Genomic DNA, 19,342 nt, shown 5'->3' on the forward strand with positions numbered 1-19,342 from the left:
TGGCCACTGCTTGAAAATTCCTCTAACCCTTTACTATAATAAGCAAATTGAGCAGATTAAAGACACATTATGCTGCCAAATGGTTTTTCTACACAGGGTGACATATATTTTTTCTGTGGAAAAGGTTGTGGGGGTTTTTGTGAGCTGCTATGCTTTTTTTAGCACTTCCTGTTTTATTGTGTTTGAAGTGTCTTTGTGGTGACCTGTTGGGGTAAGATTCTTCCATATGGAAGTGTTTCTTCAACTTTTAATCATTTTGTTTAAAAAAAAAAAAAAGGTTTTAAATCCGATTTGCAGATGTCTCTGGTTTTGTTCGCAGAGAGCTTGTCCAACTCACTACAGTGTTGTAGAAATGATGAATTGTTCATCCACGATGTGATGGTGACATCCACGGAGTTACACTCTCAGAATACCTTCTTTCAAATCTATTTAAAATATCTGTAGGAAAGCTTTTGTTTGCATTTTGATGTATTTTTCTCTTTGAAACCCTGCCTTCTCTGAATGCTTTGGCAAAACTCCTGTTGGTTTTGGTGGAACTGGGATTTCACCAGTAGACAGCTGACTTGGTTGCAGGCATCTCTGAAGTAATATCAGGATAACAAGCAAACCTGTGTCTATTCCTGGAGAAAATCAAGCTGGGGTTTTATGAAGGGTCAAAAAAAAGTTACAAGTTTATTTTTAAGTCTACAAGACCAAGTCATTAAAGCACAACAGAATGCAGATTCCCTGAGCTCTTACTGGGCTGGCCAGGTCATAACTGAGAGCAGAGTTTGGACCACTGGAGTTGTGCTGTAGCTGTGTCCTGTTTCCTATTAGCTCTGACACTAACATCTGAATTTCAGATTCTGTCTTGTTTAGGTTGAGCTGCTCGATCAGTGCATCCAACAGACACCTCAGGACCTCTCTGGAGCTGCCTGGCTTGCAGGGGGTGTGAGGGCAGAGCTGGAGCTGCTGGGCACAGTGTGTTACCCAGGGATGTCCATCAGGCATCTCCAGACTTCCCCTCTGCATCATACCCTCGATGTTTCAACCCTAAGAAAACTGCCTTTGACAGTGTTTTTGAGCCCACATGTGAATACCACATGTTGAGGTCTCATGTCTGCAGTTTCACTCCTAATTAAGTGTAGATGTAAGTACTGGGTATCGTTTAAGGTCTTTGGCTCTCTGCAATTCACCACAAGCATCTAATTCCCACTTCCTTTGTCTTGGACCTATTATTTATAGGAGAAGGGTAGGTGGACTTGATGGTTACAAATCTGTTGGATTATTATGTTTCTGTAGCTGTCATCCTGTCAAGGGTCCTGCAGAAATTTGCACCGTGGGCTCTTGGTAGTTTATTGGGAATGAAATCCCCTCCTGTGCCAAAGGCTGGCCTTAGGTCTGTGCACCACTTAAGTCTTGCTAAGCCCTGAAAATGAGTCTTAAATGTTATATTGGCCTTCTCAGCACAGAGGTGAACTGCATTCTTTGTGAACAGTGAGATTTCCAGTTCAGCTTAAGGCTGTTTGTCTCTGCTGCTGTGAGAATTAGGATGGGGTCTCTGAACCTGCTGAAATCTTTTGATGCTCATCCCTCAGAAGCCAGGGCCTTGCAGCTCTCTGACCTAACAACAGCACAGTCTGGAAAAAGGCAGCTTTTTGATGTAGATGGGCACAGTCCTCATCTGGTTTGGATTTTCAAGGTGTTCCAGAGTCATATTGTTAACTACAGGGGGTCTTCTGTGAGCAGCAATATGCACTGACTTACTGCTGAGACCTCAGAGCATTCCCAGATATCTATTTTTGGAAAACTTAAGTCAGGTAGCTCCTGTCTATTAGACAGATGGAGAAATTGAGGCATAAGATAAACAGGTGACTTCCCTGTGCTGGGCAGAGCAGTATCAATAAGACCCAGACATAAAGCTGGGAAGTTATTTTACTCTGGTGTCCACAGTATTCAGAGTGTGTTGGAAACATTTCCAATGAGGAAATCCAACAACCATATTTGCATCTCCCCAAAAAGCATCATATTGGTATAACCTTCTCAGGTGATGCTTTCCCTTGTCCCACCTGATGAACTGTGGGCACAGATTTGGTTCTGACTTTTGAAAAAGATGGAATTATGCCCACTGAAGGTCATTTTCATCTCCAGACCTGGCAGGGCTTCAGGGGTTCAGGGGACAAGGTGCCTTCAGCTCAGTGGCAATTCTGTTTAAATATTTCACCATAACACCTCCAACATCTCCCACTTCCTCAGTAGTTTCCTAACAGTGGCCAACTAGATGAAAATTAGCCAGTGACTTGGTTTGTGGAGCTGCAAAGGTCAAATGTCCTGGAGAAACAAGGTGCTAAGATGCTAATTCTCTCCTGGAATGGGAAGGCAGTTCTCTGCTCGATTGAGCAGAAAATGCAGGTGGGCTTAACCATCTCAATTTTTTGCCTTCTGTTTTGAATGCAATTAAATAAAATCTGCTGTGGTTACATGGAGGCTAACCAGCTTCCAGTGCAATCCCAAATCCTAACACCAGTTATGAGGCAAACAGCTTGGGAAGGCTGCAAGTGTCCTGGGCTGGTCCCTGCCCCATCTGTCCCCAGTGTGGGACACACAGGAAGCTCGCCCTGAACTTCTGTTCTCACACTTCTCCTCTTGGAATCTTGTTTTCCACTTTTTGGAGATTTGTGAAACATATGCCTTGGAGGCTTCCCAATTTTTTTTCACAGCAAGAGGAGAATTGCTCTCTGCGCTGTAAAACCTCTCACGAAAAAGCACACTCCTTTCTAAAGGACCTGCCTGGTGCAGCTCAGCAATTCCCATTTCTCATCACTTCACAGTGTATTTTATAGGGTATAAAAATGGTGTTATGATCCGTGTTCCCAAACCTTGCCTCAGCTAGCAAGAACATCAATAAACATGGCTTGATAGACACCAGAGCTGCCCCGCTGTTCCTCCGGTGCTTTGAACGTGCCCTCACAGACTTTTGGAATCTATTCTCCATGTAGGAAACTCCTCGTGCCTCTGTTGAGTTTTTAAAAGGTAATTTTTAATTTAAAAGGTAATAATTGTGCTTAGAAAAAGTGACTTCTTCCAGGATACATTCCCAATCTGGTCACTTAATGTGCTTAGAAATATTTCCTTCCCTTCATCTCACATCCTGCAGATTTTTTCTCATTCCTTGATTGAAATTAATCTGCAGATTGGGACGCCGGTGTTACCCAGATCTGGCAAAAGTTTTAACTTCATTTCTCCCCCTTCTCTTTTCCTTCTCTCTGTATAAAGTTATTATTGTTATTTCTTCAGTTCACAGCTGGGATGATGGGTTTGAACAGCTCCACACTCCGTTCCAGGAAATTCTGTCTTTGTTCCGAGGCTTCCAGCGCAGAGGCTCCTTCCACCTTGATCTTTCAGCACAGCACTAAAACATTTGGCACGTTTTTTTGTCATGTTTTTTGCTGCTGTCCGGGGCTTTTGAGAGATTCCCCTTGGACAACTTCCACCTCTGAGCTTGCCCACTGGAGGCTTGAATTTACACAGCCACATCATCACGAGTGCTGCATCCCTCTCATATCTTCATTAGCTTCCTTTCCTCCTTGGATTTGCTTCTCTCTGCTTTAAAGTCAGTTTTTCCTGCTGAAGCCTTGAGCTGCTGGAGGATGGTTGGAGCTGGAGCAGCCCTGGATCCAGTGGGCTCTCCCCAAAGGAGGTGGTTCTGCAGGCTGCAGAGAGCAATTTGCTCTGCAAAACATCAGTGGTTTCACTCATAATTTTAGTCTGGAAAAGGTATGGGATCATACCTGAATTATATCTGTCTCCCTAATAATCAGCTTTCTTTTCCACATTAAATTCCCCAGAAACTTGTGATTAGCCCCACTTCTGAGAGTTCACCGCAGCTTAATTCTACTGTAAAACTGTCAGCAGTGATTTTCTTGTTTAAAGACAGATTTTGGTTCTTGTACAGAACTACTTCTTGCTAAATTCCTTTTCAACCAAACACTCTTGTCATTTCTCAGCCATTAAAGACAATAAACTCCATCTTTGGATTTTTACATGCTGAACTTAGTTTATAATGATGGATACTTGTTTATAACACACTGAAGATTTTTGTTAGCTTTCTGGCATAAAAATTGGAATCTTCTCTTTTGATTCGTGGTTATTAGTAGCAGGTTTATCCTTTCAAATATGTACAAGCCATGATTTAAGTGGAATATTTATTGTCCACAAGAATGGTAGGCTGCAGCTCTCAGAATCCATCTTGCCTTTGCAAGCAGCATTTTTATAATCATCAAACTATTCTCGTGGGCTGAAGCTGATTTTGCAGCAGGATTTAGGTGTTGCAACCCAGAAAGTCACTGACACAGTGCTGGTTTTTGATGCTTTGGTCCATGAGGAGAGACCTGGGGCTCCTCTCCCCTGTGTTTTGGGGCAGCTCCAGGTGTGGATGATCCCACATTTGCTGGCATCCTTAAGTCAGTTGCTATAAAGTGTATTTTGAAGGTGCTGTGAAGCTGAATCAGGACCTCCTGGGGAAGTGAGAAGCACCCACCTGGACCATCCTAGGAGAGGGCCACAGTACCACGAAAACTCAAATGGTTCTTCCTAGATCCAGGGAAATCTGTTGGGTCAGGCAGGGATTTGGGGTGGCTTGGTTTGGACTTCCACAGAAATGTCTCTTCCTTCTCTCTGTCTGTACCTGGTGGAATGGTCCATCACAAATGACATTAAGAGGTTTTATTGCAGCATAAATCAGAGCAGAGCATGTCCTTGCCATCCATGCTCCACAATAGGGTTTAGTGAAGGAAGAAAAAAAAATTTGACTATAATAATCCAGTTCTTGTCCATCCAACTTAGGGCACACTGTGATTCAACAATGTGAATTATCAGAGTTTCCTCTTAACTATGATTTATTTTGCATTATTTTGGGTTGATGCACCTGCTTCCATCTGTTTTTCTGGTTTTGTGGGAAGAAAAGTAAGAAAGAATAAGGAAAATTTGCCACTTAATTTGTCCCCATTAGGGTGATTCCCTACAGGCACACCCTTCTAGTCACCTTCCGTGATTTCTGTAGCAGGAGGTCAGTGCCACTGTCAAGTGCAAAAATGCTGTTGTCACTCAAGGCAGTCAAAGACCTTGTGTGACTTTTTTTCAGGAGTTCTTGCTTGCTCCTGAAAGCTTTGCTGTCAGCTGTGACAAGCACATTTCTCTCCTTCTCAGGATTTTCATAGAGGTTCACAGAGAGAAATGAAAGAGAAAACAATTTCTATTTCTGCTCCTTGTTTTTCCTATGTGGAATGTGTTTGGAGAATTGTTTAGCTGGGGTGAGTGCTTGGTTGGATTCTGGTGAGGATTGTTTGAGCCTGGTGGCCAATCCAACCCAATCCAATCCAATCCAATCCAATCCAATCCAATCCAATCCAATCCAATCCAATCCAATCCAATCCAATCCAATCCAATCCAATCCAATCCAACCCAATCCAACCCAACCCAACCCAACCCAACCCAACCCAACCCAACCCAATCCAATCCAATCCAACCCAATCCAACCCAACCCAATCCAATCCAACCCAACCCAACCCAACCCAATCCAACCCAACCCAACCCAATCCAACCCAACCCAACCCAATCCAACCCAACCCAACCCAACCCAACCCAACCCAATCCAATCCAACCCAACCCAACCCAACCCAATCCAACCCAATCCAACCCAACCCAACCCAATCCAATCCAATCCAATCCAATCCAATCCAATCCAATCCAATCCAACCCACCTGGGGCTGGACTCTCAGAGCGGGTCACGAGTTGTGTTAGAGTCAGAGAAAGCAGTATGTAGTTTTAGTATCCTCCTTTTATATAACATATTGATGTATTTTAGCATAGTTATAATAAAGAAATAATTCAGCCTTCTGAACTGAGTCAGACATCAGCATTTCTGCCCATTGGGTTCGCCTGCATTTCCAATAGTCAGCCAGGAGCGGGGAGCCACGGCTGCCTGACTCCTCTCTGCACTTGGAGCTGCTGCAGCCAGCATGGAGCTCGGGGAAGGCTGAGCCCTTTGAGCTCAGTCTGTGCTGAGGATGAGAGGGAGATGAGTTAAATGACCGAAAGCCTTAGGCTGGGACGTGCCAGCTGCGATCATTTTTTCACTCCATCATCTCACCTTGCCACGTCGCTCTGCCTTATCCAGCCACCAGATGCCTGATGGATAACACAAGTGACAAGGGCAAAACCTCCTCCGTGGATGCAGAGGAGAACTTCAGGGGCTGCTGGCTCCTGCCCAGCTGTGTCCTGCTGGCTGCAGTGAAATCCCTGCCTCGCATGGGGTTTGGGAGCAGATCAGACCTTGGTGCCGTGAGTTCCCGAGTGCTCTGGCCACGCTCCAGGAGCACACTTAAGCACACACTTAACTTTCAGCATATATACTCCCATTGAAGTCACTGGGGCTGTTTGCATGCTTAAAAGTAAGTATATGCTTAAGCTGGCTCAGAACCAGAGGTTTCAGTGCTTTGTAGGTCCAATCCTTGCTGGAGCTCAGATAATTTGCTCGTGCAACTTGGCACACGCTTTTAATGAATTCAGAATCGGGCCAAAAAATTTATCTTCCCTGACTTGGAAGGATTACAAGGAAACAAGTTTAAGGTTTTTGTTGAGTTTTTATTACTTTCTAAACATAAAATTTCATGTTTCTCTGTAGTCCTTAAAGAAACACATTTTTCTAGGGTTCTTGGGGGGATCTAGAGACTTGGAGTGAGAAATTTCCAAAATGCTCAGAGCTGATGGAGGAGAACCTGGGATGTGCTGCCTGGCCAGGGCAGGAGTGGCTCTGGAGTTCCCATCTGTGTTTTCACACCTTGTTTGAAGATGTGGAATTGCACTGGGTTGTCCTCGGGCAGAAGATTTCATTGTGGTCAACTTTGTGAGTTACTTAAATCTCAATGTTCCAGCTCTTCCCTGGTGTGCACGGTAAAATTCTCTCTACCAACCCTGAAAACTCATTTTGCCTCAGTGCTTTAGGTGTATTTTGTAACTACTTCCTCATCCCCTGATCCTGGTCACTCAGTTAAGAAGTTGCTGAGTTTCCAAACCAATTCCTGAAGTGAATGGTTCTGTATCCTGGTGGCAGCTGCTCAGCTGCCCCAAACACAAACATTTCCATTACTCTGGTTTAACATCTGAATCCATCTCGTGTCAGGTTTGAAATATGTTAAAATACTTTAGGGGAAGCTGTGATTCCAGCAGGCTTTGCTCATGCTGTTTGATATAACCCTAATAAATTGAATGGTAACTCAGTGAGATTTGCTCCAGAAGTGGCAGAAGGTTCATTATTAGGAAGAAGCTCTTTCCTGTCAGGGTGGGCAGGCCCTGGCACAGGGTGCCCAGAGAAGCTGTGACTGCCCCTGGATCTTGGAGCACCCTGGGATAGTGGAAGGTGTCCCTGACAATGACCAGATGGAATAGGATGGTCTTGAAGGTCTCTTCCAACCCAAACCATTCTGGAATTCTGTACCTTGTGCTGCAGGAGCTGGGCACTGCCACCCACATGCTGGGCACAAACCAGCAGGAAAAGTCACCCTGTGACCAATTTCCCAACACCCAGAGAGTGCCTGGTGTTTGCAAGTGAGATTTCTTTATCCATGTCCAAGCAGTGATTAGACAGTAGCTTGGAACCAGCGTGCACATTATCTCACAGTGAGGTAAGACAAATAAATTACAACTTGGAAGCCCCAAGTGGGTTCAGTGATCCACCTTAGGAAAATATTTTGGTTTCTGTTTATAAGTCAGCTGGGTTGTGAAATGTTTCATTTGGGAAAGGTGATATGAGACCAGAGAAATATTTGCTCTTATAATGCAAAAAATATTCCAGTTTCTCTCCTGACGGGTTGTTAGTGATATAAACCAAATTTCTTGTTTCCGGAGCCTCGGTGCTCAGCTGCTTCCCCACAGATGCTCTGCTCTGAGCTCTCTCCTGGCTGACAAGAAACTGCCCCTTATCTCCCCTTGTTTGTGAACATCTCTCAGCTGCAAATTACGTGTGAAGAAGAAATGACCCAAAGCCCAGCAGAGCTCTCTGGCAGCCTGGGCGTGCTGTGGGGAGGATGCTGAGGGTCCTGGGGCAGGGTTTGGGCACAGAGCTGCACCCATCCCTGCTGTGCAGCTCCAGCCAGCTGTGGGTGGGTGGGGAAGCCTTCACCCCTCCTTTGCAGCAGGTTTTAAACAGGTATCCCCAACATTCAGCTGCAGATGAACTGTACCCACGATGAACTTGGCCTTTCCACACTCTCCGTTGCTATTACACAAGGAGTATCCTGTTACAATTTCAGTGATATATTAATACATAGCACAGTTCCAATGTTTTTTCAACACTAAGATTTTTTTTTTAATTCAAATTAAACAATCAGAATTAAATTCCTTGGCTCACACAGTCACCACTAAGACTCAAGCAAGATGACGAATCCACGCTTGTGTCTCGAAGTGTAACATAAGATCTCAGTTATCCCAAAAACCCCGATGAGTTGTCAGATCTTTCCTTACTTGTGGGTAAATATGAGCCTTTTCTAATCCATTATGTGTCCTTCGTACATGTGTGTATAGCTGTGCATTTGCACATGCCACAGGATTGATAATAAGCAAGATAAATCTGTTTTCTTAAGGGAAGTAATATATTATTCCAGCCACTGCAGTGGAATTGGCATCATTTCTACCTCGTTAAGACAGGGTACGACTTCAAACCTCTTCCCAAGAGTTCAGAAATCACTTGGCATATAAAGAAATAAGGATCATTATGTGGTGTCACAGAAATACCAGATGTATCCTTCCTGCATCTCACACAGCGTTTTCCCCACCAAAGCCAACACAAAAGGCTTCAGCATCCTAAAATCGCTGCTTTTATTCGGAGGAGAAGTCAAACAAAATAAAGGCTCGCCTAAAAAAGCCTCCACTGAGATTTAATGGAATTCATTCTGTGTTTAAATTTCCTAGGCATTGTTGAAAATCTCAATAATCATCTTATTGTAAGCTTAGCTAAGTCGTAGATCTTCAGAGAGTGGGAAAATTTACTAGGAGGAAAAAAAAAAGTTACTGGATTTTCTAATTTTAACCAGGACTGAGAATTATAAGTATGTGAATACCACAAGAAAACATTTCCAACCTTGCAAAAACTAAAAAGTGCTGAAGATCTTTAGTGAATCCTTTTTTAATGAAATTTCCAAACCTGGAGGTTGAAAGAACATCAGGTGAAGTTTTTTTGCTGTGCAGATTCATACCTGGTAACGCAGCCTTGTGCAGAACCCTGGGTTCTTCAGGACACTCTGCCTTATGCCAGGATTAAATATAAAGAAATATTAATCTCTGAGGGGGCTTGGGGCTGGTTGTAGCATTCCTGATTTTTTCCAGGCGTTCTGATTCTGTAAAGCGTTAAAATATGCACAAATCTTGCTGCTCAAGGGGGAGGGGGAAAGTTTTTCTTAGAATTTAATTTTATTACAAAGGGCTATTTTGTTTTCAAAATCGTAATAGCATCCAGTTATACTGTAGATTCCATCTCTTTTTGCTTTTAGGCAGCTAACTAGCATCCAGTATTGGAAAAATACTCTCAGCTGATTGTTCAGTGCACTGTGCTCCTCAGGCTGTGGATGAGCTGCACCTTCTCTGTGGGTGCAACCTCTGGCAGCACCCACATGTGCCCACCTGTGCCCCAGCACCTTGTGCTGTTCTTTAAGGCAAAGAGACAAAGTTTTGTGCTTCTGGTACTGCAAAATACTGCAAAATTCTGCAAAATACTGCAAAATTCTGGTACCACTAAACAAATTTCCCCGTTGACACCAAGCACGCGTTTTGTTGCGCTTTCCCTTTTGAAGCCCTGCTTTGACTGGCTGTCACATCCTGCCTCCAGTTTTTAAGCCAGCCCCTGTCCTTGCACTAACCTCCATGCCCTGGGGAAGCCAGGAGCTCAGCAAGGGCTGCAGGAGCTCTTGGCAGTGCTGGGGGGGCTTTGGGGGGCTCCCTTCAGCTTTTGGGGTCGCGGGGCTGCGACGGGGCCCCGGGTTTGGTGGCCAGGTGTGCTGGCAGCAGGAGTCTGCAGTTGGATGGCATCTGACAGGCCCTGGGAGCATTCAAGGCAAAGGCAGAGTTTAATAAATACACTTAATCATTTATGTTTTGACCTTAGCCCAGACTCGCAGTCAGACACAGAAAGCGCAGAGCTGGAAACGCACTTTGTCAAGGCTCCTCTGGCAAAGCAGGGCAGCCCCGCTCTGAGGAAAGGCAGATCCTTCAGAAAGGAGAGTAAAAGGTCAGGACTAATCCAAAAGGACAAGCAGTGTATGTCTGTGTGTATATTGGGTTTCACATATGAAATCCAGTCATGATAAATCTGATGGCTTTAGAAACATCTACTTTGATTAATGAAAACATAGTTCCCATAGACCATGGGTTTCATACTTCAAAGTTCCCCTGGATTTAGAACCTTAGGTTTTGCTTATTCATATAACATGCAGGAAACTATTTTTAAATGAATAAGGGAGTATAAAAAAAAAATTTAAAAGGCAAATGTTTCAGCATTGGTGGTACAGATAGGCTGGATAATAAGGAGCAAAATTAACAAACAACAGACATTTTATTATGCATTTTACAATAATGTTTACATTCTTCTCTCTATATTTGTTTTTCCTTGAAAAGATTTATGTATTTATAAAAATATCTCGCTGCTCCAGCTCTTAAAATTGCAGCCTTGCTCACATTTGAAAGCCTTCAAGGACGGCTGTGATGGCTGGCTGTGCTCTTGGCCATCCCAAATTTCCTGAGCCCCTGGTTAACCCCTTGTGCAGGAGCAGGGTATTCGGAGTTTGTTGGGATGTGGGGAGGAGGAGGAGGGTGGGATGGTCCCTAAGGACCTGCACCACGATCCTGGACATCACCAGCACTGCCTGGGCCACTGTCCTGAGTTTGTGGCCATGTGGGCAGTGGTTGGGCAACCTCCTCCCCGAGCACCCATCCCTGGAGCTGCTGGCACGGGGGCTCCTGAGGCCTCTGGGCTCCTCTGGCAGCTGCAGGTCTGCCCCAAGCTCATCTGGAAATCCTGACACAGGAATAAACAGCACTTTTGTTTACAAGTCTGTGGTGCTGAGGAGGGACGAGCAACTTCTCAGCCTCACTTAGCCAAGAGTTCAAAGGCATTTGGAAGTGTTGGTTGCCTGTGGGATTGGGTACCCCAGCTGACTGCTCCATTAATTAAATGCACTCACAGGATACAGAGCTGGTGAGTAATGTCCTGTTTATAGCAGAACTGTGAGCAGTTCTGGAAAAAAAGAAACTCTGTAGGAGGGAAGATGACTGGGAGCAGAGTCACTCCAAAGGCTGTGGCTCCTGCCGTGGTTTCCAGGGCAATAATTAACACTCACACCTTGGTGTACCAGCGTTCTGTCCCTTGTGTGCCATGGGACAGCGGGGTGGCAGCGTGTGAGCCATGCACAGGAGGGGAGCAGCAGCACGTGCCACGAGCACAGACCCACCAGACCCAGGGCAGGTCAGGGGGATGTTGCTCCTCCACACTCAAATAAAGAATTTGCCTGGATTCCCCTTCAAGCGCTCAGAGCGGCCGTTTCGTGGCATTGACAAAGAATTGGCAGAGCCTGTAGGAAAGTTGAACCTTTCATGTTCAGAGAGGTATGTACAGTTTGACTCACTGCTTTGGGAGAGGAGTTTCCGTGCCCTGGTTCCTCACACGCCCGGGGGGTTCTCGCTCCCGGCCGAGGCGTTGCTGTGCTCACCAGCCAGAGTCCCTCCAGACCCCACTGCAGCTCCTGCAAAGGCCAGGAGAAGCAGGAGAGGTGATGGGCAACCCTTCTGTCCCTCTTGCTTGCACCTCAGTTATGGGAACCCAGGGCTTCCCTCTGGCTGCCCTGGGACCCTGGCAGGGGTCAGGAACCCCCCTGGACAGAGCCCCCAGAGACACTGGCTGTGATCTCTGGCCATGGAAAAGAGTTTTCAATCTTACAGGATGAATTACAAGCTCTGAGGGTTTGATATGAGTAATAATTAAGTGTGGCACGGGTGCAAAAGTAAAATTTTAGGATTCTAGATTAGGGGTCCAAAGAGGACAAGATGGAGGAAATTGGGTGTGTCTTGTCCTTTTTCTCCTTCTTCATGCCCTCCATGTTTCACTGTGGTGTTGGCATTTTTTGTTGGTTTAGGCTGGGGACACACTGTCCAACGTAGGTGACAGATATTGGCACGTTATTGTAAATCCAGCACAGGTAGTTTGTGGTATTTAATGTTTGTACCATCCCACTGAGGGCAGAGCCCCACACGCTGCCCTGCAGGACAGAGCTGCGGCAGGGCAGCAGAACATGGTAGAGATAAACAGAATAAACAACCTTGAAACCAGCACAGACCAATTATGGCTTCTGCTTTGGCAGTGGGGCAGAAAGACAGAGACTTTCTACAATCTGGGAATCATCAATACCTCAGATTCCGACACTCAGTGTCCCACATCAGTGCATGCCATTGATCAGGAGGCATTTTTTATCAATTAAAATTGGCATGTCGTTCCCCTCCTCTTCACTCTGTTCTTTTTGCTCACATGTATGTTGCAATATGCAAGGTGAGGCTCAAAACTGTCAAGCCCTTTAATAGAACCATTACTGTATTTTTGGAGAATGTTCTCTTTTTGATTTACTGTTCCTTAGAAGACAGGAAATGGAGCTACTTGATTTCATATTTTAAACAAAGCCGTCCAGAGGTTTAATGAAAAAAATTTCCCCTGGCTTTTGAATTAAAGAGCTATGGTGAAAGATTTAGCTTAGCTATTTTGACTTACAAAAATAACACACTAAAAGCATTAAAACATTTTGTAAAAATACTTTTTACTACTAGAGAGAAGAAGTTTCTCTGGTTTTCTCACTTTTGGTTGGTGGGCTTTGAAATGAAAGGACATTTCCAAGGTTTAGGGTGAGTTTTCCTTTCTTCAGTAAAATTTATTTTGCTTTTATTTTAAAAGCCTTGAAACAATTACAGTGCTAGAGACAAATCCTGTGTGTCTAAGCAAGGTAATTTGGTGTGAGTAATGACAGAAGCCTTTGCCATTAATAAAATGCAAGAAATATTAAGCAGAAAGATGGGAACCTGATTCTGCTCCATCAGCAGTGGCAAGAGAAAAGGGTGGTGCTCCTTGAGAGGCAAATATCTGTGGAAAGAGAGGAGTGGGAGATTGACTTCACACAAAAATTAAAGTTTTACTGGGAAAATTCTGTGTGTGAAGCAGAATTAGCTCAGAGCATTTGGGCTGGAATTGCAAAACAAAGCACTTTTGACCTCTATGGTTAAGACAAGCATCCTGCTTGTTCCATTTCTATGGATTTGGGGTTCTGAGATGATGCTTGGACATCACCCACAGGAGGCTGATGATCCTCATTCCCTCCCAGTTTCATCTTCAGTAAATAAAGGAGAAGTGAATGTTCTGCAGGCTTGAAAGCACCGTGTAACAGGATGAAATATTGACACAATTTGAAGTCAATAAGATTTTTTTTTTTCAGTGATTTAATGAGATTTCACCAGGATTTCACAAGTAATTGCCAGACTCACATACTGCCTGCTTTGCTCACCCTCGAGTTGCTCCTAAATGAATTGCTCCTTTTAGGTGGGACCTGTTCCCCAGCCAAAGCTGCATCCGGGCTGGGGGCAGAGGGAGTCAGGGCTGATATTGGTGGCTGTCAGGAGGTTTCAGCAGCTGTCAGCCTGCCTCCCCTCAGCCTCAGTAATCCCTGGGATCAGCAGCAGCTTTCTCAGCCCCGCTGGTGCTGTGGTTCCGTTCTGGATGCTGAGAGCAGGACTCTTCCCTCCACCCAGCTTTATTTGTAAACTCCTCGCTGGCCGGCGATGGGGAATTTGATACCTTATCAAGTGAGATACTGGGATTGAGAAGGGGAGAGTGAGGCAGCCAGGAGGAGAGATTACAATATAATAAATAGCAGAGACAGGGTGAGCTGCTATCAGTGGAAGTTTAATGCCATTAGCCTGTGTGCCGTTGGGAATGATGTATGGAGGGAATGATGTAGGCAGGGCAAGGCACCCAAAGGCAGCAACCAGACCATTGCTGTGTCACACACTCCAGAGTTACTTTCTAAGGTGTAAAACTACCCAGAACTTAATTCTGCCTTGAAAAAAACATTTAATTATTTTACTCTGATACGTGTGCTGTCTGCTGGTGAACTGGCAAGAGGTACAGGAAGATCTGTGACAATAAATCTTGTTTTTCTTGAAACAGTTTTGTTTTACATCAGAGGGACAGAACCAGGGATTTACAGGAGGAAAGAACCTGCCTGCTCAAGCAAGGTCCCCTTTTCCACCCCCACATCCTGAATAACCTCAGTCACACTCTGGGTGTTCAGCTTCACCTGGAACCCATTTTATCCATGTCTGAATGGAAATTTGGGGGAATTTCTGGGTTCCACTGCAGCACAGAGCAGATGATGGTGCAAGGACCTCCTCTGCCTGATGCAGGCAGAGCGATCACCCACAGGCTGCAGTGGTGGCTGCTGAATCCCAGCTGGATGTCTGGATATCAATGATCTTGCCAGATGTGCACTGCTACCACGGAGAAGGAGTGAAAAGGGAGGAAAGATAAAACTACAGCTTCCCCAGCCCTACTTTTTTTTTTTTTTTTTTTTTTTTTACAAGCAGACTTTCAGTGCAGTTAATCCCTCTAACCTGCATTTGCATTAACACTTGCAGCCTCACACGTTGCTGCTAAGAAGTTTTGGCAGCTCCTGGCCCTGATTGCAGAGGTAACACTGCACTTGTCTCCTTTGCTCTCACTCAAGGATCTCAGGAGCCAGAGCCCAGCACTCCATGAAGTTTCTCCCTGTACACACAAGCAGGCATCTTGGCAGAGCTTCAAAAGCCATTTGCCTTATTATTCATTTGTCTGCTTATAGGAGCAGAAATGCTCCCATTTCTCACTTTTGGAATAAGGGCTGACACCAGGAAAGAGGAGATTTCTCATCTCTGGCACAACCCTGCAAACTTGTGGGAGCTCATCGTGTCCCTGCTGCTTCCCTGAGGTTTGGGAAGCAGGTTTAAAAATCTCCCTGATCACTCTCAGGGTACACAAACAGCTGTCAAAAACAACTGGGGTCTTGGAGAAGGGGTCTCTGGGCTGCATGAAGCTGTAGAAGGATGAGTTGGGGGAAAAAAAAGCTTAAAAAAGCCCCCCAGATTTTGCTTTTCCTCCTGCCTTTAGGAGCGCTGACATCATGAAAATGCTGTAGAGATTTAAAACATCATCAAAATTACTTCACCTCCTCCCTGCATTTTCTCAAACAAGCTTCAAGAACCCTCGCTTTAAAACAAATTAGTAGACTGGAGCAACCTTATAAATCCAGAGAGCCATTAAAAGTTGAAATATTTGGTCATTCCTCGTCTGGGTTGAAAGTGGGATTCATCCAGAGTTCAAGTGCGTGTATGACACGAGAGCCACGGTCCCGTCCATGTCAGTGTTGATGGTTTTCCAGTGCCAGGAATCCACCCCGCAGCCAGGCGAGGAGATAAATCAACGCCGATGAAATTCAGGAGCCAGGAGTCACCAGTGCAGCCCATATAAATCCCTGAATGCCAGCCCTGGCGCTTCAGTCCGTGCCATTAGACTCAGAATTATCTGCCCCTCTTTGCTGATGTATGGATGAACTGGCTGGCCGAGTGTTTACCAACGTTATCAGCCGGTCCTCGGGGCGTTATCAGAGGAAGGGCCGCCTGCCGCGGGGCTTGGTCTCTCACCCTTTCTATTACCACCTGTCAGTGGCAGGGAGTGTGCTGTGAAGCTGTACAGTCACAGACTACAAGTGTAGATAGTTTCTGACGGCTGATCAAAGGGGAAAACCAAAGGCCTGATAACAAGGACGTGTTTCATGTACTTTTAACTCTGAGAAACATTGGCATTTGCATTTTTTCCCCTCGGTAGGCTGGCAGAAACCAGGCACAATAAACGCTGCATATTCAGTTACCTAATAGTGGAGTAAATGGTATGTGCTTGAAGGAACAAAGCATAACTGTAATCTTGTTCCAAGTGGGAATGATTTAAGTAAGCCTTCACAGAAGACTTGCTGTATAATAAAGGAGAATAATTTTAATTTGTACTTTGAAGTGATCCTGAATTCAGAATCTAATCTTTGCATTCGGCAGAACATCATACCCTGCTGTGAATGAGGTAATAACTGCAAGCCAAGGAATTATTTGAAGGATCTTCTGTAGGTACGTGCGCTCCCTCACAAGAGCCAGAGTCTTCAGTAGGGGCTGCTGGTGAAAAAGCCTCTGTTAGGACACATTTGAGCTAAAACTTCGCAGTGCAGGAGCAGAGAAAACCCACACTGAAGGAAGGGATCCATTTGTTCCTTTGTCAAACACGAGGCAGCTCTGCCTCTTCTCTGTTTCAGAGCAAGAAAAGGAATTTAGGTAAAATTTCCGTCCATTAGCAAAGACAAAATGACTGTTTCCACTGTCCAAGATGAGAAGGGGGAAGAAGCATCTCAGAAGCATCCCAGTGGAAGACTAATCAACTTCAAAAATAATTCCTAGTTGTCTAACATAAAAATCCATGCATGCCATTCCCATTTGTGTTACTGTGCTGCTTTCCTGACTCTCACCAGCGTGAGAGTGTGGGACAGTGTGGGTCTGTATTTTAATTTCACCTTTTTGATTGCAGCTCCTTGGTCGAAGTTGGTTCATACTTCGTGTCCAACTGTGCTGTGCTGGCAACACCAACCTTTGAACTGGTGTGCTAAAATCAGTTCCAGGCACCCAACCCGCAGCACACAGCGAAGGAGGTCGGTGCCAGGGTGTCCCACACGTTTGTCTGTTTGTCCCCTCTGTGTGTTGAAGGTGCCTTTGACCGGAGCGTGACCTTGCTGGAGGTGTGTGGGAGCTGGCCCGAGAACTTCGGTCTGCGCCACATGGGCTCCATGGAGCACGGCGAGGAGGGGCTGCGGGAGCGCCTGGCCGACGCGATGTGCGAGTCCCCCAGCAGGGACATGGTGGGATCAGGAACAGGTACAAAGAAGAGGTGTGATCAGAGATCACGTACATCTCACCCAATGGTGATTTTTATTTAATTTTGTTGTTTTTTTCTTTTTTTAAGTTTCGCTTTTTCTTTTCTCTGTATGCTCCTCTCTCTCTCTCTCTGTCTGGTTAATTGACTTTTGTGAGGATGTCAGTGGGACAGATGCCATTTATAAAAAGAAGTTAGTGGTAAATCACATAAATACAGTCTGATAAATTGGCACATGAGGCTTCCTTATCATATAGCTGGGACAAGGGCTCTCCTGCATCCTCCCCTATGCAGATTGCTGCCCTTGCCCACCCTGCTCCAAACAATGCCATAATCACACATATCCTCATTTTGTGTCCTGAATAGAGCCACTGTGAAGCGCTGGTTCTGTAATCCAAATTAATCCATCTTCATCAGTGTCCATTATATTGATAAATTGTATCATCTGTTTAAGTAAATGGAATGGCACATCAGAGATTAGGCTGTCAGGAGGGGCCCCGTGGTAGGAGATGCTCAGAAATTAAAGCGCAGTTACTGCGGGTTTATTGTCTCCATTAATTTCGACTTGTTCCAAAAAACACCTCAGAGTGATGGTGGCCCCTAACATCAGCTGCCAACTCACTTGTCACTCTCCTGGCAGCTTGCCTGGGAAGGCAAAAGAGGAGAAACCAGCAGGAAGGTGTGGGAATGCCCACCTATGGATCTTTCATGAAGAGCAGGAGCTGTCTCTTCCTTTTGCTCTTGTCCTCTTCTATCACTGAGGGTCTTGTGCTGCTCTGAGTTCTCCCTGCTCCTCAAGAAGTCTCTCCCATCAGGGCTCATCCTGATTTTGCTCACTGTGGAGCAGGTACCAAACTGCAGCCACTTCCCACAGCCTGGAGGAGGAGGATGCAGAGGAGCAGGATTTTAGCCCTTGTCTGTAGGTACAGGCAGCAGTAACCAGGCTGAGCAGTGCAGAAATACCTTCATAACCCAGCTGGTCACCTTGCCAACTGTCCTTCCTCTGATTTCCATCTTGAGAGAGATGAGTTGGATTTGGGATCAACAGAAAGGCTTGGTTGAACACTAAGGGTGGGTCTGCTGCAGCTCTGGTGCAAATCCTCACCAGCTTTTTGCCTTGGCCTGGTCACTTCATGAGTCCAGAGCTCCACCAGTGGAGCAGAGATCCTCAGCAGTGAGGATAGAGATGCCTCACACTACTGGTGTGGACTTTAATCAGCTCATGTCTGTAAAGGGCTGGGAAGGTGGAAAAAGCAGGCTATGAAAATAGAGAAAGGCACATATTTCATCACTTACTGACCCAGGCTGTGATCAGTGTGAACTTTGGGAGGGTATCACTGCTGATAATGGGTCAGCACCCCTTAGGCTGTGTGTGGAAGGGGAAAGGTGAGGGGAATACCTCCTCTGAAAGCTGAAGCCTTCCAGATGTGCCAGGTTAGGGTGACTAGCTGCCCTGGGGACTTGACAGTGTATTATACTGTAAACCAAGAGCTTTGTCAGAGACAGGGCTCTGTATTTTCCTTTCCTTTTTCACCAAATCCAGCTGATGGCAGCGAGTGCCAGCTGCTTTGGCATTAGATGAGGCCCGCAGTACTGCAGGTGTAAAGACAGAAAGGAGCTGTTTATAGAGATGCCATCACTGCGTTAATATTCATCCAGAGAGATTTCTCCCAGCCCTTGCTCCAGCCCCATAAATCTCCCTAATGAGTGTAAGATAGATGCCATCTCAGAGCAGCGATTTTACACAGCAATAATGAGTAACATGAGCACTGACCCAACTCACCCCATCCCACCACCCTCCTCTCCCTGTCATTAACACTCTGTGCTGCCCTGCCTGTCGTGGGATTCTCTCCACCACTAACACGCTTTATTCTCAGGATTTGGGCATGTGGTGACTCAGAGCAGCAGAGAAAACCTGGTGATAAGAGGGTGAACTCCTGTGCCCTTTCCACTTCCATCCCCTAACAGCTCTTGAGCTGTTCCTCTTTAGCAGACAGACAGAAAAAGTTCTCTGCTGCTCAGATGTACCTGGAGAGCTGCACTCACTGAGGGAGTGGCTGCCAGCACCATTCCTCAGCCTGGGGAGCACAGGGAAGGCCTTGCATCTGTCTGCTGCTTAATAAATGGGCAGAGATAAGTGTGGAGCTGCATTACCCTCACTTCAAAAAAGAGGTGTCTTTGTTGGCTCATAACAAGTAAGAGAGTTTTCACTTCCCCCAAACCACTTATATCACAGCCAAGCTTGGCTGAACTGAATTATCTTTGAAAAAAATCAATTTTCCTCCTTGGGTTCTCTGCTGCCCACTCACCACAGTGAAATGACAGCAAAGAGTT

The 19,342-nt window shown here is 45.5% G+C and overlaps 1 protein-coding gene across 13 annotated transcripts in view; it reads left to right on the top strand.

Moving 5' to 3' along the window:
- The window catches only part of BCAS3 (BCAS3 microtubule associated cell migration factor), a 294,447-nt gene that overhangs the window by 256,771 nt on the left and 18,334 nt on the right, over window positions 1–19,342 (top strand). For 8 of the 13 annotated variants that reach the window (XM_030288254.4, XM_030288255.4, XM_030288257.4 and 5 more), the window contains one exon: window positions 16,843–17,010. The exons of 1 other annotated variant lie outside the window; for it this stretch is intronic. In XM_030288254.4, the coding sequence (XP_030144114.4) occupies window positions 16,843–17,010 (168 nt within the window). Of the gene's footprint in view, window positions 1–16,842; window positions 17,058–19,342 lie in introns of all 13 variants that reach the window. 4 more of the 13 variants (XR_012051429.1, XM_072916666.1, XM_072916664.1 and 1 more) reach the window with 2 other exon arrangements.

Source organism: Taeniopygia guttata, chromosome 19, assembly GCF_048771995.1.
Source record: "Taeniopygia guttata chromosome 19, bTaeGut7.mat, whole genome shotgun sequence".
NCBI lineage: Eukaryota > Metazoa > Chordata > Aves > Passeriformes > Estrildidae > Taeniopygia > Taeniopygia guttata.